The following is a 22,108-nucleotide window of genomic DNA, read 5'->3' as shown; positions in this document are numbered from 1 at the left end:
CCTCAAGTGACAGTTCTGGATCGAAGAGCACCCCCAAACTACGGACCCGATCCTTTAGGGAGAGTGCAACCCCGTCCAGGACAGGGCAAACATCACCTCGCCGGACAGAAGAACCACCCGCTAACAGTACCTCCGTCTTGTCTGGATTGAGTCTCAGTTTGTTAGCCCTCATCCTGAATTATACTGCTGAAACAAGGAAAGCTTGGAGCAGGTGAGGTAACCAGGATTGGGGTTTTTTTTCGTGTTGAAGGACTATGCCCTCCATTCAGTTCTGGTACACAAACCAAATTTCTGGGCTCAGGACTCTTCTATTTCAAGTGTGCGTCTTTTGCACCAGGCTTGGCTGGCGGATCTCAGGGTTCTAATAAAAAACACACAAAGTAGATCACACAAGCCTGGAGTTTGCCCATCGTTACTTTAATGCGTTCAAATCAAATCAGCAAAACAAGGGACAGCCAACAACTTGCCAGCTCATTTATTACCAGGACTCACTTGGGAAGATGGCAGAGGTCACATTAAGAGCAAAGCGCTGAAAATCCACGGCCACCGCTTATAAATACGAGCCATTGTACGAGAAGCAATTAGTTACATAACCGGGTCAATACGACAGCGGGGCATCTGCTCATCCTTTCCCAGACCTCCCGCTGAACTCCAGTCACTGCCAACGAGAAAAGGGTAAACGTGCTTCCCTCCCTCACACCATAACGAAAGACGTTTCTGCTCTCTTTGCTGAAATCCACTTCCTGGTTTTTATGCCTCAAGTCTATTAACATGAAACAGCATCATTTGAATACACACACCCTGTGCCAGTTACGCCCAATGCCCCCACTGTCTCAGCCACGGTGGGAATGTTCAGACGGGCCAGAGAAAAGTGCTGGTCGCCTCAGCTAGATTCCTCCATCTCCTCAAGGGGTTGTGTGTGGACTTCCACCTTCTTGGGAGGAATGTAGGAACCCATCCCAGCTGCTCTCTCGGCTTCCTCCTGAGTGTACGGCTCCTCGCTCAGCTGTTTCAATCTAAACAAGCAAACAAGGAAAGGTGTCAAAAGACCTTGCAAAGCACCAAGGTTCCACTTAGAACCTAAGAAGTGCCCTGATGCTGTATCAGACCGAGGGTCCATCTAGTCCAGCACTCTGTTCACACAGTGGCCAACCAGCCATCGGCCAGGGATGAACAAGCAGGACATGGTGCAACAGCACCATCCCACTCATGTTCCCCAGCAGCTGGTGCACACAGGCTTATTGCCTCGAATACTGGAGATAGCACACAACCATCAGGGCTGGTAGCCATTGATAGCTTTTGCCTCCAGGAACTTATCCAATCTCCTTTTGAAACCATCCAGATTGGTGGCCCTCACTACATCTTGTGGTAGTGAGTTCCATAATTTAACTATGCGCTGTGTGAAGAAGTCCTTCCTTTTATTTGTCCTGGATCTCCAAGGTGCAGAACCATAACTGGTGGGTGGGGAGGGGAAATTGTGCCACAACAGGCCCACTGGGGACAGGTTATTATTATTATGACAGCATAACAATGTTAAAGACAAATTAAAAGGATCAAGAAAACCATGCAGCATAAAAACAATATATAATGGTCAGCAATAAGACTCTAAAAAAAGGAAGGCCTGTGGAATAATAGAGTCTTCAATGCCTGCTTAAAGACATCCAAAGAAATCAGCAGGCACATTTCATGCAGCAGGTCATTTCATGACTGAGGTAAAGGAAAAGGTTCTCAGGTGTGTGACTGCCAATCTCAGGGTAGACAGTTGCAGCAGATGACCCTCTGAGGACCTTAAGGGGCTGACTGGAATATAGGGTTCTTTCCACGCTGGCTGTGAGGGGTGGCCTTCCAAAGTTGGAGTGCTGTCTCCAACCTCGGGGTGGGGTGGGGTGAATCCCCAGTATGCTATGTTCCCTCAGACAATGTCTATGGGCAACAGGATTCTTCCTTAAATTTCTCTCTCTCCTTATGAGAACAACTTAGGATCCAGGCCGTTGTCTTTTTTACAACTATATTAGTAAAGTGCTTTTCACAAATGGAGGAGCGCTAACCTTTGATGTCAGCATGCTAATGCAAGCCTCCCCTTTTATGACCAATCATTTCCTAGAGGAAAAGGTTATGCTATAGAACTCACGTTACCTCTTTTTGTGAACCTTAGATCTGAAGTGATCCTTCATGCTTTTCAAATCGACAAAGTATCGCCTGTTAAGGGTAGATAGAGAAAACAACAACAACCAAGTTATAAAAGTTGGCAGATGTTTACTGGGAAATACAAGGTGCATTCCTAAAAGTCTAGACACATTTTGTTCATGTGTGCATTTTCACCTGTGATTACTGCAACACAATCACAGCCACACGAAAATCCTGTATTTCTGTATTGGTTTCTATAGGCAGCTCTCGCTTCAGTCCCAGGGGGAGAAAAATAAAAGCGTCTAAAGAAACCAAGAACCTCCGTATCAGTAAAACGAAGCGAGCTACTCTATAACATTTCTTATCTCTATGAGAAAAACAGGACACACTCGGCCCAACCATCCCCTTCCCACGCACGCGCAGTAAGTACGGCTGAAGCCGCGAGGCAAACCAAAGCCCCTTCCCCTGCCTACGCACGCGCAATGCAGGCAGTAGTGCTGGGCGCTCCCGGGCAGGTCGGGGTCCGGCTCTTGGCGCAGCAGCTTTGCCGAGTTCTCGGGCAGCATATCCCGGTGGATCTCATCCAGATCCCGGCGGCGCCGCTTCGTCTTCCACTGGCGGGCCAAGGAGTGGGTCTTGTGGGAGCCGGTCCGGCGACAGCTTTTGGGGGCCATACTGAACCTTAGCGACACGCCGGGGGAAAGACGAGGCCACGCACTTCCACTTCCGGCAGTGACGCCATCATAGGGCGCGCCACCTAGAGGTGGCGCGTGACGCCATCATACGGCGCCTTACGGTGGAGGGGTTTTGGGAAGATTTATTATTATTATTATTATTATTATTATTATTATTATTATTATTTAATTGCTAGAGACATTCTGGATAAAATCCAATGTAAACCCCACTTAGAATAGACCCATTGTAATGATTTACTAACTTAAGCCTCATTCATTTCAATGGGTCTACTCTAGGACTTAGGTTGGATTTTACCCTTTTTAAACAGTAGGTTGTATCCACTGCTGGTGTAAGTCCTGTTCATTTCAGTGGATCTATTCTAAGTAGGGCTAACATTGGATATGAACCAGCACTTATAAACAAAATAGCTTCTCAGGCCTGTTGAAATAGGAGAGAGTAATAAAATAGCAGGACTTCCCAATGGTATTTATATTTTATTTATTTATTTATTACATTTATATACCGCCCCATAGCCGAAGCTCTCTGGGCGGTTTACAAAAGTTAAAAACAGTGAGCATTAAAAAGTATACAAAAATACCAGTGAGGGAGGAAGCAGCAGCCAGGCACCTCTCCACCGTGCCTGGGTCCAGCTCCAGCTGAGAGCCCCCTCCCTCCTGCTACCAACTGTCTCTGCAGAGGCCACCAGTGAGGGAGGAAGCAGCAGCCAGGCACCTCTCCACTGTGCCTGGGTCCAGCTCCAGCTGAGGGCCCCCTCCCTCCTGCTACCAACTGTCTCTGGAGAGGCCACCAGTGAGGGAGGAAGCAGCAGCCAGGCACCTCTCCACCGTGCCTGGGTCCAGCTCCAGCTGAGAGCCCCCCTCCCTCCTGCTGTCACCTGTAACTGCTGAACTTCCCAACTAAGATTGTAGTGCCTGAATTTGCTTTCCTTTCCCCCCTCCTCCTCCTCCTCCCTCCCAATCCCCTTTCCTTTTGTGTCATGTCTTTTAGATTGTAAGCCTGTGGGCAGGGACTGTCAAGAAATACTTTTGTAAGCCGCCATGAGAGCCTTTTTTGGCTGAATGGCGGCATAAAAATCCTTAAATAAATAAATAAATAAAAAATAAAATTTAAAACCATCAAAAACATAAAAACAACAGTATAAAAAAATGGTACTCTGCCTCGTCACCAATCCAACGGGATCCAAAAGTTTATTTAAACTGTATCTTGCTTTTCCATAATATATTATATTACAATAAATAAATGAAACTAACATAAGATAAATATGCTAAAATTTTAGCCATCACTTAGCACCTGGCCAGCAGACAGGTTACCTGGTCCGACTCTCCCACTAGGGTGAGATGTATTTCTATTTGAATTATATGTTATTTCCAAATTTAGGAATAATAATTATTTAAATAGTAATGCAATGCAATACACTATAGTGCAGAACACAGTAACAGGTGACCTAAATGCTGGCCTGTTCAGTCTGCTGTCAAGGTGATAACTGGGTGGGCAACAGTTCTTAGTGTTCTTTATCTTTAACCTGAACTTGGACTGGACAGTCCTTCAAATAGAGGACACCTTCTAATACAGTGGCTCCCAATTGGTGGTCCGTGGACCCCAGAGGGTCCGCGTAACCCACCCAGGGGGTCCGTGGCACCATTCACATATTCACCATTCATTTCTGGAGTCCACTGATGATGAATTCCTACCAGAAGTAAAATATAACATCCCTGAGCACCTGCGTGATTTAGTGACTAGCTTCAGAGATTACTTCCCTGCACCTAATCCTGAAAACTCATGGATAAGGAATCCTTTTGATTGTGGTGATGTACAACTAACAACTCAATCTGCGGAAGAGCAAGACGTACTTGTTGACATGACTTGTGATGGTTCATTGAAATCAATTTTCAAAGTATATAGACTGCACCAATTCTGGGTGAAGGTTTTTCCTGATTATTAGAAATTAGGTGACAAAGCTTTGAAACATCTCGTTCCCTTTTCCACATATCTTTATGAACAAACATTTTTGACATTTTGTTATATGAAGAACAAGCATAGAAATCGGCTCAATGTTGATTCAGATTTGAGATTAAAAGTAGGAAATATTGAACTGGATGTGGAAGGGATTGTTCGGGACAAAAGAGGCATGATTTCTCCCATCACATTTAGGTTTAGTAGCTGCTAGACAAGTCATAATTTGTTCAATTGTAAACTAGACGTTAGTAAAATTAAATTTGTCTTTATATTCCTAACTAAATCATTGTCATTTTTGCGTGGTAATATCACAAATTTTATAGTCCGTTTTTTAGTATACCTAAAATCCTTTGCTTATTAGGGGTTACCCCTTATTTTCTCCAAAAAATTGCTTCGCACACGTAACTACCATAGAGATAACAAATTTTTCAAAAGTAAAATTTTGGCATTTGAAAAACAAGGGTTGGCATGTCCATGGCTTTCAAATGTCCATGGCTTGGCATTTGAAAAACAAGGGGTCCGCAGTATTTAGCTAATTGGGAACCACTGGTCTAATAGAAGATGGTCCTCTGACAACCCTTCTAATAAAGGACAGTCCTCTGGTAGAGTGGTCATGTGTCCTCTTTTGTCTTTGATTTCAAGGGCTCGAAATAGCTTGGGGCCTGGCTACTTTAAGGACCATCTCCTCCTGTAAGCAACACCTGAGTTTCTGTGCCCCCACTGATTGAAATTTGGCAGATCTTCTCTAAGAGTGGCGCAGAGTGGTAAGCAGCAGTTACTGCAGCCGAAACTCTCCCCATGGCCTGAGTTTGATCCTAGCAGAAGCTGGTTCTCAGGCAGCCGGCTCAGGTTGACTCATCCTTCCATCCTTCCGAGGTCGGTAAAATGAGTCCCCAGCTAGCTGGGGGAAAGGTAACCGTGACTGGGGAAGGCAATGGCAAACCACCCCGCTACAAAGTCTGCCAAGAAAAGGTCAGCGAAAGCAGGCGTCCCTCTAGGAGTCAGCAATGACTCAAGTGCTGGCACGAGAGGTTCCTTTCCTTTCCTTCTCTAAGAACAGAGCCTTTTCAGTCATGATGCTCTTGAAGAAGGTTTTTTTGGGTCAGCTGATTGCTGGGGTTATTCCTTTATATTGATTCCTGTTTTTTCTTAGTTCTGCTGCTGGGGGAGGTGGGTGGGGCGCCAGGGGAATGATTATTATTATTATTGTTGTTGTTGTTGTTCTGCTGTTCTGTTTGTTTAGATATTACTTTTTTGTAGTTGATGTTTATTGTTTCATTGATCCCATCATTAGCCACTTTGAATGATTTGTAAGATAAAGTGGAATACACCTTTTTAATAAATAAATAAATATAGATTTGTTCCTGGCCTGTGGATTTCCTGAAGTGACGGTGGTTCTCAATGGACCACAGTCCTTTGACAACAGAAATGTTCTTCACAGCTCTTTATCCTTCCTTGGAATTCCGTTTTAAGCTTTTGAGATGAAAGTGAGTGGAATGTAATTCCACCGGGAGATTGTGTTGCAGCTCACCACTGATTAATGTCCAGTCGCTGCAAAGGATGGCTCTTTGACCTGTTGTAACTGTTGTTCGGCTAATCCTCCGTGGAGGAAATCTAAACCCCGAGGCCTGGTCATCAAAAGGTCCCATAGGGCTCTTTTCAAAGAAAGGGTGATAACCCTGGCGTCCCGGCCAGGTTTCAGCTTGGGTCATTAGATTCTGCTGACCTAAATTTTCCCTGCGGTTTGAATTGGATACGGTACTCTTCGTTTCCTGTCATACAACTGTATAATTACCTAATCGGCATAGCAGATTTATGGGTCCTCTAGCAAAGTTTTCAGAATGGCGTGAAAGGTGATACAAGTGTGCCGAATTATAGGCAGCATTTCACACTCGGATGGAATGCGCCTTAAAGCCCCTTGGGATACTGGAACATAGAATTAATCTTGAGCCAAATCCACAGCGAGACCCCACTTCCCCCCTCCTTTCTTTGAGCTTGTCCTGCAGTGAAGTTAAAACCCATATGCTATTTATTTATTCGTTTGAGTGTTCAATCTAGTAGTATTTGACAACAGCAGTTCTTAGAAAATGTTATCTCTATAGATCCCCCTCCCCCTTTCTGTCTGGCATAGACAACAAGAAACTAAAAAACAGAAGAGAAAGATAAATGGCATGTTTCCCCCCAAGTGATTGATTTCACACTTGTTTTACTATTTATTTACAACTAGCAAACGGACCCAGATTCACACAGGTTGGAATAGCCCATCGTTTGATACAGTGAGGCTTTCAAGCAAACATACACACCTGTCAGATTTGGGCACATTGTGCCCGCCCTGTCTGAGTGAAGCCATGCCTGCTACCATCCCTAGGCACGGTCCCTGCTGTGATGCACCACTGTAGTCGCCTGAAAGAGGGGGCTGCTGGGTGGCAGCGGGGAGGTGTCTAAGTCTGTCCCTTGGCTCACTAATCTTCCCAGATTTCACACTGTATGGACTGCAAAGCTGTGGCTAGGGAAACCGGCCGCTAGTACCGAAGATGTTACTGAAGGCTTCAACCATATGGGCACATGCAAATCTATTAAAATTAGTTAATGACTCTTAAAAACAAAATAACCATGGGATCTACACCCCTAAGCCCCCCTTAGTATTCATACCAAGTTTCAGGTGTCTAGGTGTTATGGTCTTAGGGATGATGGATGGATGGACAGACACACATCCCCTTTTATTATCATAGATATATCGGCATTGCCTTTCCACAAAAAATGTCAGAGGCAATACACAATATTGTTCTAAAAGTTGAACTGCAACAAATTCCGGATTCCAGCTACTCTGTTGCATTCTCTCTCCCTGCACCCAACATTTGTCCACCCAGCTAGCCCAACATCCAGTCAGCATTGCATGACCTCTGAAAACACACTAATTCTTGAAGAATGTTTGTACTTCTACCAACCTCAGCATTCCCCACAAGACTGCATGGATGGTACTGTTTTGGCTACGTAAGTCATGACACTCATAACCCATCAGCTTTACCAATTTCTGTTAAATCCTCAGCTTGTAGAACTTTACTTTCCCTCCAGCTGGATGCATGTGGCTAGATAATATCTGTCCACCTGACAGCCCTGCAAGGTAGGCTCCTGGACTAAACGGGCAACCCACCTCCCTAGCCCTGTCCACAACTGGGATGAGCCAGATATTTATGAATAACACACAGACACACATTTAGGGACCAAAGCAACTTTATTGCTATCACTAAAAACTAACACGTAGGGCCTTGGTTGGTAAAATGCCTTTAAAAGGGAAAGGGGAATTGGGGAAAGGGAGTGAGGTAGAAAGGTGAGGAAAAGTTCTAGTAGCTAGCCATTACCCGAATAAACAATCAAACTTCCCCCACACCCAGCCAAAACGGCGGCTGGCCTTCTCCAAGATACCCCCACACTTTAAAACATGAAAAAACTCTCTAACTCTGAGCAACCCCCTCCTGGGCCAGATCTACACGTCGTTGCGAAGGCGCCTTTTTTAAAGACGTACCTAAAAGAAGCGCCTCTTTCTTTACTGTGTGTACTGTGAGCTAGACAGCACCGCCTGCGGAAGAATCTCTATCCCATTCAAAGACACTGCTTGGGCCGCTTCCCCCTCGCGTGTTCTTCCATTCGAATAATCCCCCCTCCCACCCGGCGGCTCTTCTGGTGCGTCCCGGCGGCGGCGGCTCCTCCTGCAAAACACTTTTCTCCCTCGGTGTGTTTGTATTTGCGTTTGCGTGCGCGCGGCAGACGAGTTCAGCTCCTGCCTCTCGCTCTCCCCTGCGGTGTCATCTCCCCGGGACTCTCTTCAGTGTGTGCTCGCACACGCACACGCAAACGCAAATACAAACAAACCGAGGGAAAAAAGGGTTTTGCAAGAGGAGCCGCCGGCGCCGGGACGCACCAGAAGAGCCGCCGGGTGGGAGGGGGGATTATTTGAATGGAAGAACACGCGAGGGGGAAGCGGCCCGAGCAGCGTCTTTGAATGGGGTAGAGATTCTTCCACAGGCGGCGCTGCCTAGCTCACAGTACACACAGTAAAGAAAGAGGCGCTTCTTTTAGGTACGTCTTTAAAAAAGGCACCTTCGCAACGACGTGTAGATCTGGCCCTGGTTGCCTCGGACCTGATCTTCCCACTTGACATACGCACGCACCACCAAGGAAGATGGAGGGGCTTCTCCATGGTTTTTTTAATCTCTTCTTTAGCCCCCAAGCCCCATGACCCTTGTTAACCAACCGGTGCCCTTCCTGGGCTTCTGACGACCCCTCCCCACAGGGACGGGACCCACCTTCTTTTCCCACAGCTGAAACAAGTTAGCTTCTTAACCACCCTGATAACCTCCAGGTGCTGTGGTGGGAGTTACACAGGCTCTAGGCAGAAACGACCTTGGCCAGAAGCCACCAGCTCTCTCCCTCCCACCCGAGCCTGGCACAGCAGATTTGGAACACAATATTTATTTATTTGTTTATTTATTACATTTATATACCGCCCCACAGCCGAAGCTCTCTGGGCGGTTTACAACAGTTTAAAATAGTAAACATTAAAAAGTATACAAGATTTTTTAAAAAAAAACACCCCATCAGAAACATAAAAACAACAGTATAAAAACAACAGTATCCATTTAGAGCATACATAGAAGGCAGACTTCGAAATCACATAGCAACAACTCAGAGGTTTGCACTCCTGTCCTTCACAATATCTGCAGCTATTGATTTTTTGGTTTGCTTTGTTTTTCTTTCTGATCTGTCAATCAACGCACATGGCATTTTACATCAGCAGAAGCAACAGCGGAAAGAAGTCCTTGCCCCAGGGAGTGTACGGTTTATAGATAAGAACATCAGAAGGGCCAGTGCTGGATCAGACCAAGTGTCCATCTAGTCCAGCACTCTGTTCACACAGTGGCCAACCAGCCATCGGCCAGGGATGAGCAAGCAGGATATGGTGCAATGGCACCCTCCAACCCATGTTCTCCAGCAACTAGTATATACAGGCTTACAGCCTATGATACTGGAATGCTAGATAAAATGCAGCATAAACATGAACGGAATGGAAACTCGGAGGATGGCAACAAGGGAGAGGGCCTTTTCAGTGGTGGCCCTCCAATTATGGAATGTTCTCCCTGACGAGGCTCGCCTGGCACCAACATTGTTATCTTTTCAGCCCCAGGTCAAGACTTTTCTCCCAGGCATTTAACAGCCTATGCTGAGTTTTTTTTTAACTGACCCCAGAACTGTAGTTTTAAATGGATATTGTCTGTTTTTATGGTTTAAATTTTGTATGTTTGTTTTTAATGTTCACTGTTTTAATCTTTATAAACCGCCCAGAGAGCTTCAGCTATGGGGGTAGTATATAAATGTAATAAAATAAATAAATAAATAACATTATAGCTGGCACCTAGGAATTCATTGATTAATGTATCTACATATAAATAAAACAATCATTCTGGGGCAGCAGGGTGGGAGGAGGGGATGTGCAATGTAACTCCGCTGGTCCATCGGACCCAGTACTGAGAATTCTGATTAGCAACAGCCAAGTGTAGTGAACAGAGATTAATCAGTTCCTGACATGGAAGGAAAGATGGCTCTATTTATTTATTTAGAGTATTTTTATCCCGCACCTCAGCCAAAAGGCTCTCGGAGCGGCTTACAATGTATCAATAAAGAAGACAGTCCCTACCCTCAGGCTTACATTCTAAAAAAAGACACGACACACAAGGAAAAGTGGATGGGGAGGGAAGAGGGAGAAAATAAAAAGAAATTAAGAAGACTGCTTAGGCTGGTGGGAAGGCCCTGCTCCGTCCTCTCATCTCCCAATGGAGGGGCAAACCAACAGCTCCTTCTTCCCCACAAGGTGAAGATGTTAGCCCTGGCTCTAGATCAGGAAGCTATATGAATGCTGCCGCTGCTAGAGATTAGGGTTATGGCTTAATTTGATTTTAGCTGTGCATATTTATTGCTTTATACCGTATGGTTTTATCTGTATGCCACCCTGAGATCTTAATGATATAGGGCGGGATGCAAACGTTTTAAATAATAATAAATAAATAATAGAGATGGGTGAGGATCTGTTTGTGTGTGCATGTTTTTATTATTATTATTATTATTATTATTATTATTATTATTATTATTATTATTTATATAGCACCATCAATGTACATGGTGCTGTACAGAGTAAAACAGTAAATAGCAAGACCCTGCCGCATAGGCTTACAATCTAATAAAATCATAGTAAAACAATAAGGAGGGGAAGAGAATGCAAACAGGTACAGGGTAGGGTAAGGAGGCACAGGGTAGGGTAAAACTAACAGTAGAAAGTAACAGTAGAAGTCTGCACAACATCAAGTGTTAAAAGCTTTAACACTTATAAGGACCTGTCAAAATTCAAAAAATGTCTCCATGAATGGAATGAAAGAACCTGAGATTTGGATCCCTTCGTATTCAGCCATGATTGAGGCGCGGAATTAGGGTTGCCACACTTCCCCCCACCCTGTGACAGTCTCATCATTAATTGCTACATGCCAGGCCAGTTATAACAAAGTTGTTTTCCACACTGGAAATAGAATATTAGAATGTAAGCCTATGCGGCATGGTCTTGCTATTTACTGTTTTACTCTGTACAGCACCATGTACATTGATGGTGCTATATAAATAAATAAATAAATAAATAATAATAATAATAATAATAATAATAACTTGGCTGTTGCAGATGGATGAGGACGTGGTTTGGGTTTGTTTTTTATACAAATTTGCCCAAATCCACAAAATTTGTCATATACGAGACCAAAAGAAGTTGTGATTTAGAAATGTGGGAGAAACTTTGGAAAAGTGGGGAGCATCGCAACACAGCCTTCCCCATCTGGTGACCTCCAGATGTGTTGGAGTGCAACTTCCCTCGTTCCCAGGCAGCAGCATGGCCATTGAAGGTCAAGAACTCTGGGTCACTCCACTGTTTTGAGTGCTGCCATGCCCAGCGGAACTCCACTCCGGGAGACGCTCGTGTGGTTAGAGGGGTATTGGCAGCACAAAGCGGTAGTAAACAAATATGGATCTTTGCACTTAGGTTGTGGCTGTCAAAGCGGGACAGAGGAACAGCCGCCGCTCAGTGAACCACCCGCGATCGCATTACTGCACCAGGCTGGGAAAAATCAATAATGCATTTACAGACAGGCATCTGTCATTAGCCGAGGGGAGAGGGGCCCAGGCTGAAGCAAGATGGGTGCTCCGACTATCAGAGCATGGCTTGGAGCATCACGGACAAGAGAGCCGCTTCTCAAGAGAGAGAAGAGCGAGCAAAGAACTGACCCCCTTGGCTTGGAATTCGCACGAAGTCGGTTTTGTGTATGTGCGTGTTGTGTGGGTGGGGAGCTCTCGGTCTAAGACAAGAAACTAAATCCGTGAAGGAGAAGACCCGGGTCTGCGAGGCTATCGGCCTTACGAAATAATTTAGCTGCCGGGCGCTATTTTGAGCCTGTTGCTGAGCTACCACGTTCTTGCGGGAGATCGGTTACAGGGCGCAGACAATGGAGTGTAACGCAAGAGCTTAGCGATGCCAACATGAAGCTTTCTTCAGGGCTCCAAAGCGGGAGAACGGTCCGCCTAGGGTGGGGGGAGTTCTGGGTCTGCGTGCGGACATCACTCCCCTGAAGACGAGGGGCAAGAAGAGGACACAGCTGGTACGGAAGACGTGAATGGGAGGCTAGTTCGTGAGCACTGGCATCCCAAAGGAGGGACGGAGAAGTCGACGGAGTGAAATGGGATGCATGAAGGGGGAAAGGAGGTCCACTGAGCTCCCATCGGATCCAGCGTCCTTTGTTGGCGGAATCCATTGGTATTCTGGGTCAGCCATGGATCCAATTCCTCTTTGTTCTTTGAGAGGTGCTTTGGAAGCTTCTTAAATTTTAATGAAGACACCAGATCCGAGAAGAAGGCCGCCAGTGACAGGTGTGAATTTGCAGGACTGGCGAGCGTCTGCCTGAGCTGTATCTGGATCCCTGCAGAGCTTCCGAAGCAGCTGGGCGCAGAGGCCCGAAGGCAACTGGAACCAAACTCGCTTAGACTTGGGCTCAGAGAAGCTAAGGCAAGGACTGTTGAGGCTTCAAGCGCCCGAACTGCCTGGGTCCTTAGGGGCTGGCTTATTGTGACCCCTCTCACTTCTGGGAGAAGAACTTGAGAACTGGGAAGCTGAGCAAACTTTTGCCAGGATGACTCAGGGATTCTGGAAGGTCTACAAGACCAAAGTGCTGCAGACCCTTGGTGGAGAACCACAGGAAGATGATCTTCAGGATGAGGTAGACCCATCCTCAACTGGACCCCATTTCCTTCCTTGGCAATGAGCATGGGGCAGTAGGGGGATATGGGTCTCTCTTTCTCATGGGGAAGAAGCTTTTTAGCATAGACCAGGGGTGGGCAGAAGGTAGATCTCTAGATGTTGGTACTTCAACTCCCAGAAGCCCCTACCAGCATGGCCAAGGGTCAGGAATCCTGGGAATTAACACCCCTAACATGTAGAGATCTATTTTCTGCCCACCCCTGGGCCCTAGACTATAGAATAGGGTCATGCCCCTCAATTTAAGAAATCTTAACTAACTGATTGTATGAGTTTTAGTTGAACCATTGATCTATTTAAATCTGAATCAATTTGCATGTAAGTGAAAAAAATAATTCTGGAGAAAGAAAACCATGAGTTTGTTTTTAGGCAATGCACAGGTGGGTTGCAGCATGCAGCATCTTAGAAGAGGCATTCTCATTCTCTCTCACAGACGTGAGTGAATGCCTCTATTGAGATAGCATTTGTCATCTGCACAAGTTATAAGCGCTTGTATAAAAACGAACGTTTTTTAAGAACTGCTGGCTGATTAACGGGGGGCCCTTGATCGTATTTTTCTGGGAAGCTTGGGGGGGGGGACATGATTGAGGGCGATAAAATTATAAAACCATGAAGGAAGTTCAACAAAGGGAGCAGCAAGGAGAAAACAGGAGCAGTTGTCTTCTAATTATAGGTAATTCTAGATTCTGGATTTACTAGAGTGTCCATTTACACATTCCCCAAAAAGAAGAAATACGTCATCAGCCACCCCCACCCCAAATAAAAGGACAATCAAGGAGAGCAATTTGCATATGCATTCACATGTTCAGCTGGTATAATAAATATAATTTAAATAGAAATACATTACGTCTCTACAGTGTCCAGGGGTCCTGCATTCCTGCTGGACCAGCCTGCTGTCTGGGTGCTAAGTGTGGATGGGCGGCTTCAAGGCCCCTCCTTACGGCTCTTTGACTTTAAACTAGACTTATTTATTTATTTATTGCACTTATATACCGCTCCCATAGCCAGGGCTCTCTGGGTGGTTTACAGAAATTCTAAAACTAAGATAAAACTGAGTAAACAAAATTTAAAATTCTAAAACACAGAACATACACACATAAAGCATGAAAAACCGTTAAAAAAAACACTAAACATGTGGGTGATTAAGATGTGCCGCCATATGCCTGGGCAAAGAGGAAAGTCTTAACCTGGCGCCGGAAAGATAGCAGCATTGGTGCCAGGCGAGCCTCATCAGGGAGATCATTCCACAGTCTGGGGGCCACCACCGAAAAGGCCCTGTCCCTCGTTGCCATACTCCGAGCCTCTCTCAGAGTAGGCACCCGGAGGAGAACCTTGGATGTTGAATGTAGTGACCGAGTATATTCACGTCGGGAGAGGCGTTCCATCAGGTATTGTGGTCCCAAGCCGTGTAAGGCTTTATAGGTCAAAACCAGCACCTTGAATTGGGCTCGGAAACATACAGGCAGCCAGTGCAAGTGGACCAGAGCAGGTGTTATATGGCCGAACCTTCTGGTTCCCGAAATCAATCTGGCCACTGCATTTTGCACGAGCTGCAGCTTCCGAACCATCTTCAAAGGCAGCCCTACGTAGAGCGCATTGCAGCAATCTAACTTGGAGGTTACCAGAGCATGGACAAGTGAAGCCAGGTTATCCCTGTCTTGATAGGGGCGTAGCTGGGCCACCAACCGGAGTTTGCAGAAGGCACTTGCACTGGACAGCTCTTCAAGTAGAGGACACCTTCCAATAGAGGCCTGTCCTTCTGTGAAGTAGGACACCTGGCCACTACCCTTGGCGCGTGCCCACACACTTTAGATCAGGGACCTCCCACAGCTCCCATGAAGCTCTCTCCTCCCTGACCCCTTCAAAAATTAAATTTAAAGAAAAACCTTGGAAAATATTTGGACAGTCTTCTTTCTTCTAGCCTTTAGCCTTGCTCTTTCTCCTGCCTCTACCCCTTTGCTGTTTCCCCTCCCTCATCTTCTAGCCTCGCTATTTCTTTAGCTCACTTTCGACCAGCCAGGCCCTCACGGCCGCCATTATGTGACTAGCCACATCCTCCGTTGGAGCCGTTTTGTGGTGGTGCCCACAGCAGCTTCTCCAATTCCATATAGTAATGTTTAATACTTCACTTACATCAAAGTGTGGTAAGCCCACCCTGCTATGTTTGTGGGCCCTCCTGTGCTGAGGACCCTGGACCTCTGCCCAAAGTCCTGCCCTGAGAGTGCCATTGTTAGGCACAGAGGAAGCTGCCTCTGGCCGGGTCAGGCTATGTGTCCAAGTAGCCCTATATTGGATAGTGGTCCTTGCCAACGTAGATGATGATGATGATGATGATGATGATGATGATGATGATGATGATTTACATATTTATACTGCCCAACAGCCAAGGTCCTCTGGGCAGTTTACAATTAAAAATTTAATCTTGATTTTTGTATACAAAAATCAAGATTAAAACCTTAAAAATGTCATATAAAACCAGAATAAGTTACAGTCCACAGAAAGCTTGTCTAAAAAGATACGTTTTCAGGAGGCGTTTGAAGGATATTATATTTTCCACCTCCCGAAACGCACGAGGGAGGGTTTTCCAGAGGCTGGGTGCCGCTATAGAGAAGGCCCTGCTGTCGAGGTTCTTCATGACGACATTCTGTTTGATCGTAAATGTTGTCTGGGTTTATGTAAGGGAAGGTGATCTGCTAGGTGTCTAGTCTCAAGTTGTTTAGGGCTTTATAGGATAATAGCATAACCTTGTATGTGGCTCGGTAGCTAACAGGCAGACAGTACAGTTCTTTTAACACTGGTTTTACGTGGGCAGAGCTAAGTGTCCCAGTGAGCACCCTAGCTGCTGCGTTCTGCACAAGCTGCAGCTTCTGAACCACACACATGGGTAGCCCCACATAGAGTGTGTTACAGTAGTCTAATCATGAGGTTACCAGTGCATGAATGACCGTGGCTAGGCTATCCCTATCCAGGAACAAGTGTAGCTGGCATACCAACCGAAGTTGATAGTGGGCGCTCAGGGCCAATGTGGCCACCTGGGTCTCCCATGACAATCCAGGAGCACCCCCAAATTACGGACCTGCTCTTTCAGAGGGAGCGTTCAGGAAGGACGTGCGTTGGAGTCCAACAACCCCTAGAGGGCCACAGGTTGGCCACCCCTGCACCAACAAGCCTATGTTCCTCCTCCATCACCCCTGAAGCCAGTTTCTTGTTTCAGAGAGAAAACCCTGAGCTGATGGAAACCACAGATTCCACACTGCTGACAGAGGAGGGGTTCAATCCTGTTTCTCAGCTGGCCCGGCGGGTAAGGACTGGATGTCGTTCCCATCCCGAACTGAAGTTGCTTTCGAGCCTCCAGAGCTGCCTTCCTCTCTAGGTGTGTTGGACTACAACCTCCATCAACCCCAGCCACCAATGGCTGAGGATGATGAGGACTGTAGCCCAATAAATTTAGAGGGCACCAGCTTGGGGAAGGCGGCTCTAGAGCTGCAGCAGAGACTGTGGCATTATTGGACTCCAGAGCAGTCTGGCACAACTTTCGACGTGCCAAGCTAAATGCAAACAACAAACTCTAGGATTGTAGTGCTGGAGAAGAAACTTTGTTCAGGATGTTAGTGAAAGGTTGACCATATGAAAAGGAGGACAAGGCTCCTGTATCTTTAACAGTTGTATTGAAAAGAGAATTTCAGCAGGTGTCATTTGTATATATGGGGAACCTGGTGAAATTCCCTCTTCATCACAACAGTTAAAGCTGCAGGTGCCCTGCCCTTTTTTAAAATCTGGTCACTCTAGTATAGCTCCTGCACTTAACTGTCGTGATGAAGAGGGAATTTCACCAGGTTCTCCATATATACAAATGACACCTGCTGAAATCCCCTTTTCTATGCAACTGTTAAAGATACAGCAGCCCTGTCCTCCTTTCCATATGGTCACCCTAGAGTGACCTTTTAAGTTTTGGAGAAATTTCTCATATTTTTTCAGGGTGGTGTAATTACTGTGTTCAATACAAAGTGCCAGAGGGTTAGAGTCACTCATTCCTTTACTGTCAGAAAAAGAAAAAAGCCAGTGGAGGCAGCCATCTTTTAAACCCAGAATGCACCTGGGGACAACACTGTATCATTATGTAGCATTGTTCCCAGTGAGAATGTAAGAAGAGCCACTCTGGATCAGACCAAGGGTCCATCTAGTCCAGCATTCTGTTCACACAGTGGCTGCCCAGCTGCCCACGGGGAACTCAGAGACAGGACAGCACTCAGAGGGGCATTCCCCATGAAGAATGCCACCAGGCTGCCAGTGCTTAGTACAGTTCTACCACCGCTTGAATCGACAGCAAAGTGTTTGTTTTTAACCAGACTGTTTGCAACTCTCCGCCACTTTGTAAGGCTTCCCCCCCTCAATGAAAAATCAGAGAAAGTTTTCTGAACCTCCCCCGAAACCTCTGAAACTCCCCCTCACTTCCGCATGAGCTGAAAGGCCCCACCAAAGTGAAGGGGGTACATTTTCAGACCTGCCTGCGTGTATTGGGTTGACACGTTTATGTTTCTATTTAAAAGTACTTATGGACCGGCTATGGAATAAAACAGCCCTCCGGAGGTGGCTTACAAAATTTGTAAATCCGCAATTAATCCAATTTACAACGTAATAACTAATTAAAAGGCCCCAAGAAGAGTAATCCCAGTTACAGGCATTAAAACCAATCACACGCAAAGGCGGGCGGGTTGTTATTTATTTGAGGGAGTCACCGACCAACCGACAAGGCGCCGGGTGCTGCTGACAGCCTGATCTTTGTCCCTCCTCTTTCATCTCGATCTGCAGGTCCAGGGAGCTGGAGCCAAAGGCTGGAGGACAATGTCGTCTTTGTTCAGCCGGGAAGATGAACATAAGTTGCTGCCCTCAGAACCCTGTGCTGATCAGTAAGAGAATCCTCCATGCTTCCCCTCTCCCTAGCTTTGCTCTCTCAAAAGACCAACAGGTTCACAAGACCGCTTGTCATTCATGTGATAACTGTGGCTCTCAAATGATCGATTGTGGGAAAGGGGCAGACCAGCTTCCCACTTTCTTGTTGGAAAGCCTGGTGTGACTTACAGCAGAGTTGCCTTGTACAGAGAAAGCGTGGCAACACAGCATTTAGCATTGCAGACAATAAACACAGACTAGAGCCCTGCCAGCCACTCTTTCACTGCGGCAAATGCCATATTAGGGGGACAGCTGACGGGGCTCTCCAAAGCACCCACTGGAGGTGGCAGAGCGGCGGTGGCAGGCTGTCCTGGGAGAGGAGCAGTGGAATTCAGCGCTCCTCCCACTCTGCCGCCTGATGTGGGTGCCTCACCGTGCTTCAAGGGAGGGCCAGCACTGAGTTTGATGGGGAAATGATATGACTTAGTCTAAGGCCGCTTCCTGTGTTCCTAACCTTATCCTGAGATTTCTTGGGACTTGAAGCAATATAGGGGATCCTGTGAAGCTCTCCCTGTGCCTCCCTTCCTCAATTCTCCTTCTCCCTCTTTCTTTCAGCCCTCTAGCAGCAAAGCCAACAGAGGATTCCCCCTCCGAGAAGACGTCGGGTCTCTGGGATGTCTTTGCCTCCAAGTGGCAGCAAACCACCGCCTTAGAAAAGATGGCCACAATGGCCGAGACCCGAGAACAAACGGCCGAGAGCACCGAGGCATCGGGGGAAACGGCAGACGAGGAAGCCAGCAGCACCGGCCACGACAATGACCTCCGAGAGGCCGAAGGGGCGGCTTTCAAGTGGAGTTTCCTGACCAGCAAACTGGCCGAGATGAAGAACAAAAGCAGCCCCAAGAGCAATTAGCACAACGGGGAATCAATAGACATTTGAGCTATGCTAGCATGACCTCTTTCCAGTGGGTGGGAGGAGCTTTAACTTCCCCCCCAGCAATTCTCTGACAAAAGAGCCTGGCATGATAGGAAGGATCCAGGGTCAGAGGCTCCAGGGTGATGTTATCCACGATGATGCCCCACTCCATCCCTGCCCCACAGTTCATGTCTCAAACTGTATCCATTCCGCTTTTCCCCATCTTCCTTTCTCTCCTCATAAGACTGACCTTGAAAGAAAAGGATAGAGTTTGCAACATCTCCCTTACCGGGGATTGTTACCCAGCAAAGAGAGAGACTGGGCAATCGCCTTACCTCTTTCTACGCCTGCATGTTTTGATTGTACGTTCCGTGTGTTTTCTAAGGAAGCTGCCTTTGTGGTGCTGATCAATCCAATGTCCGATCTCAGGGTGGAGGAGGAGGTGGCTGTGGGGCGATCCCGTAGTGGATAGACTTGGAGCTTCTTTTTACATGAGCAATTTATTGAGCATGAGATTGGCTACTCATGGAAGTTTGTGGGTAATTTACATGACGTCGTGAACAACCAGGACATCTCCCATGCTAGCTATCCTTTAGAAATTCCGCCATGAAAAGAACCGCTTCTAAAGTGGTAATAGCCAGGACAAAGTGGGCTCTCCCACACTAGAGGCATTCAAGAGGCAGCTGGACAGCCATCTGTCAGGTATGCTTTAGGGTGGATTCCTGCATTGAGCAGGGGGTTGGTCTGGATGGCCTTATAGGCCCCTTCCAACTCTACTATTCTATGATTCTATGATCTTCTGTCACTAATGGCACTGCCTCAATGGACGTGAACGGAGGGGAAGTATTCAGTTCAAACCACATGGTCGCCCCTCTCCATCCTTGTAATGCAGCCTATAACAATCGCACCAAAAAGCAGGAACCACAAATGCCCTGGGTAAGCAACGTGATTTCCCCTTAATGTAGATGCCCTTGGACTGAGAAGATGTGGGTTCAAATCCAGGCTCAGTCATGAAGCCTGTTCAGTGGACCTCGGGCAAGTGACCAATTCTCGGTCTAGTCTATCATGTAAGCTCATTGTGAGGATAAATTCTGAAGAGCAGGACACATTTGCTATCAGTACAAAATACAGACGTTCTTGTACGGAGATCTTTTCTGATGGGCCAACAATGGCACTCCTGCACAGTCAGGCAAGACTCACATTTAGGGAACTGCTCAGTAGTGTTTGCAGTATGGATTCCAGTCCTGGAAGCTCCCTCTCTCTTAGGGTGATGTTCAGTGGTAGAGTTTTGTAACGAAAAGATCCCTGGTTCAATCCTCGGCATGTCCAGATAGGGCTGCAAAAAGACTCCTACCTGGCACCCCAGAGATCTGCCACCAGTCAGGATCAAAAATACTGAGCCAGATGGACCAATGGTTTGACTCAGAATAAGGGCAGCTTCTCACGTTCCTAATTTATGGGAACTGGCTGTCAGCCCAAGCAAGCCAGAAGTAGCGTCATGGTCCCAAAAGAGTCAGGAGACCCTGACCAGAGCCTGTTGAGACTCCCACGCTTGCTGATGTCTTACATCAGACACTCACTTGATCTCTAGAACGATGGAGGATTAGGCATGGAGAGCTGGCTATGAAAGATGGGACCCCAGCTGATTCCATCATCTATAGACACCACAGTACCACCACCACCCACATCAAGTTCATTCATCCTTGGACCACACTTTGCCTCCATCTTACTGGCAGATAAGGCTTTCCTTCTTCGGGTACGGAAAGCCACCAACAGAAAGCCACCGTTGAGACCATTGCTGGAGCTGCTGCTCCACCACTGTACGACACAGATCTCCATTCCCGATGCATTTCCGCCAATCGTGGCGCCATTTTCCAGCAAGGATTCGCCCTTGGATTCCGGGTGCCCTTTTGTCGCCTTGTTACCAGCTTAAGACTCAGTAAGCAGTTTAGCAGACTTCTCTGGAACTTTCCGCTCATGCGTTGAACGGGCATGGGCGTACCTACTTTGACCTCATTTGCAGTGCATTTCCTTGGATCTTTGTTGACAACTATAATTCAAACAAAACAACAACCCCACCCCACCCCCGATCCATTCCATTCTGAGCCCTTTTCTTCATTGCTTGAGAAGAAATTATTGCCCTGTGACTGGCTTCTTCTCCCTCCCCACCCATCCCCATTTTTCAGCCACAGCTAAAGTTGTACCTAAAAGATGTTGAACATTAAATCCTTATTTTTACATCCAGACATAGCTTTGGACTCATGATTGATTTTTATGTCAGGGGAAATCTAGGCTGCTAGGAGATACATTTACTCAGAAGTAAATCCCACTTTGCTCAGAGGGCCTTACTCTGGAAGTAGGTGTACATGGAATATCTTTCAAAACAGCCAAAGGCAGTAACCCAAACATCTGGCCAAGGCTGCATCTGCCAACTCTGTGGTTAACCTAAATTCTGTGCCAATGAGTAAAGCCGACTGAAGACTTAAATTCTACAAATAAGCAACTTCCATAATTGTGCCATTTTTACTATTTTGCGCAATGTATTCTGCTTTTGCTGGGCTAGGATTTTGGTTGGGCACTGAAGGCCCTTTGGCTTCTCTGATTTTGTGTCCACACACAAACTCACACTTTCAGATCTCTTGTTTTGCAATCAAAGGGAGCAGGAATTTGCCTATGTATTATTTATTTATGTATTTATTATTTTTAACGATAGTTGATATTCTCAGGAAACTGGACTAGAAAAGCGTGCTGCTAGTCCCTCTCTACCAGGGCAGGGCAACGTGAGGCCCTCCAGATGTTTTGGCCTACAACTCCTATCAGCCCTCACCATTGGCTATGCTGACTAGAGCTGCTGGAACTGGAAGGCCAATACATCTGGAGTTGCCCACCCATGCTCTGTACTAGAAAACAAATGGAGTCATGATGACATAAGATGACTGTCACGTCTCCCTAGCTCCCAGAAGGTGGCAGTATATCTCAGGAAGCAGAAGAGCGGCCAAACTCTTTTGTTTTTAATCTTCCATGCATTACATCAGGGGTGGGCAGGAGGTGGGTCGGGTTCTACTGGTAGATAGTGTGGCTAACTGTGGACTGGAGAGCTCTTCAAATAGAGGACACCTTCAAAACAGAGGACAGTCCTCTGACAGCCCTTCAAACAGAAGACTGTCCTTTGTAAA

General features: G+C 46.6%; 2 protein-coding genes across 3 annotated transcripts; one reads left to right on the top strand and one right to left on the bottom strand.

Moving 5' to 3' along the window:
* Positions 1–398: 398 nt before the first annotated feature.
* On the bottom strand, positions 399–2,830 carry ZNF593 (zinc finger protein 593). The gene is made up of 3 exons (XM_063139709.1): positions 2,605–2,830; positions 2,137–2,199; positions 399–1,016 (listed from the first exon to the last, which is right to left on the bottom strand). Exons 1-3 carry the CDS (start codon positions 2,799–2,801, stop codon positions 884–886), a joined length of 393 nt encoding a protein of 130 aa, XP_062995779.1. The 5' UTR covers positions 2,802–2,830; the 3' UTR covers positions 399–883.
* Positions 2,831–12,540: 9,710 nt separating this feature from the next.
* On the top strand, positions 12,541–19,041 carry C13H1orf232 (chromosome 13 C1orf232 homolog). 2 transcript variants are annotated; one of them, XM_063140190.1, is made up of 4 exons: positions 12,541–13,085; positions 16,338–16,424; positions 17,936–18,033; positions 18,632–19,041. In XM_063140190.1, exons 1-4 carry the CDS (start codon positions 12,999–13,001, stop codon positions 18,927–18,929), a joined length of 570 nt encoding a protein of 189 aa, XP_062996260.1. In that variant the 5' UTR covers positions 12,541–12,998; the 3' UTR covers positions 18,930–19,041. The 2 variants fall into 2 exon arrangements, with proteins under 2 accessions (XP_062996260.1, XP_062996261.1); XM_063140191.1 differs by lacking the exon at positions 16,338–16,424.
* Positions 19,042–22,108: the final 3,067 nt, after the last annotated feature.

The sequence above is a fragment of the Elgaria multicarinata genome, chromosome 13, assembly GCF_023053635.1.
Source record: "Elgaria multicarinata webbii isolate HBS135686 ecotype San Diego chromosome 13, rElgMul1.1.pri, whole genome shotgun sequence".
Classification (NCBI taxonomy): domain Eukaryota; kingdom Metazoa; phylum Chordata; class Lepidosauria; order Squamata; family Anguidae; genus Elgaria; species Elgaria multicarinata.
The sequence above is the reverse complement of the archived record's forward strand: the minus strand, read 5'-3'. Positions and strand labels throughout refer to the sequence as shown.

What these genes read in the sequence shown, in the direction of transcription:
- ZNF593 (XM_063139709.1), bottom strand. Translation starts at nt 2,801, where the DNA reads ATGGCCCCCAAAAGCTGTCGCCGGACCGGCTCCCACAAGACCCACTCC. An exon ending in CACTACTGCCTGCATTGCGC is followed by an intron (nt 2,200 to 2,604) that starts GTGCGTAGGCAG and finishes TACCCTTAACAG; the next exon opens with GCGATACTTTGTCGATTTGA. An exon ending in TCTAAGGTTCACAAAAAGAG is followed by an intron (nt 1,017 to 2,136) that starts GTAACGTGAGTT and finishes TTGCTTGTTTAG; the next exon opens with ATTGAAACAGCTGAGCGAGG.
- C13H1orf232 (XM_063140190.1), top strand. Translation starts at nt 12,999, where the DNA reads ATGACTCAGGGATTCTGGAAGGTCTACAAGACCAAAGTGCTGCAGACC. An exon ending in AAGATGATCTTCAGGATGAG is followed by an intron (nt 13,086 to 16,337) that starts GTAGACCCATCC and finishes TTCTTGTTTCAG; the next exon opens with AGAGAAAACCCTGAGCTGAT. An exon ending in TCAGAACCCTGTGCTGATCA is followed by an intron (nt 18,034 to 18,631) that starts GTAAGAGAATCC and finishes TCTTTCTTTCAG; the next exon opens with CCCTCTAGCAGCAAAGCCAA.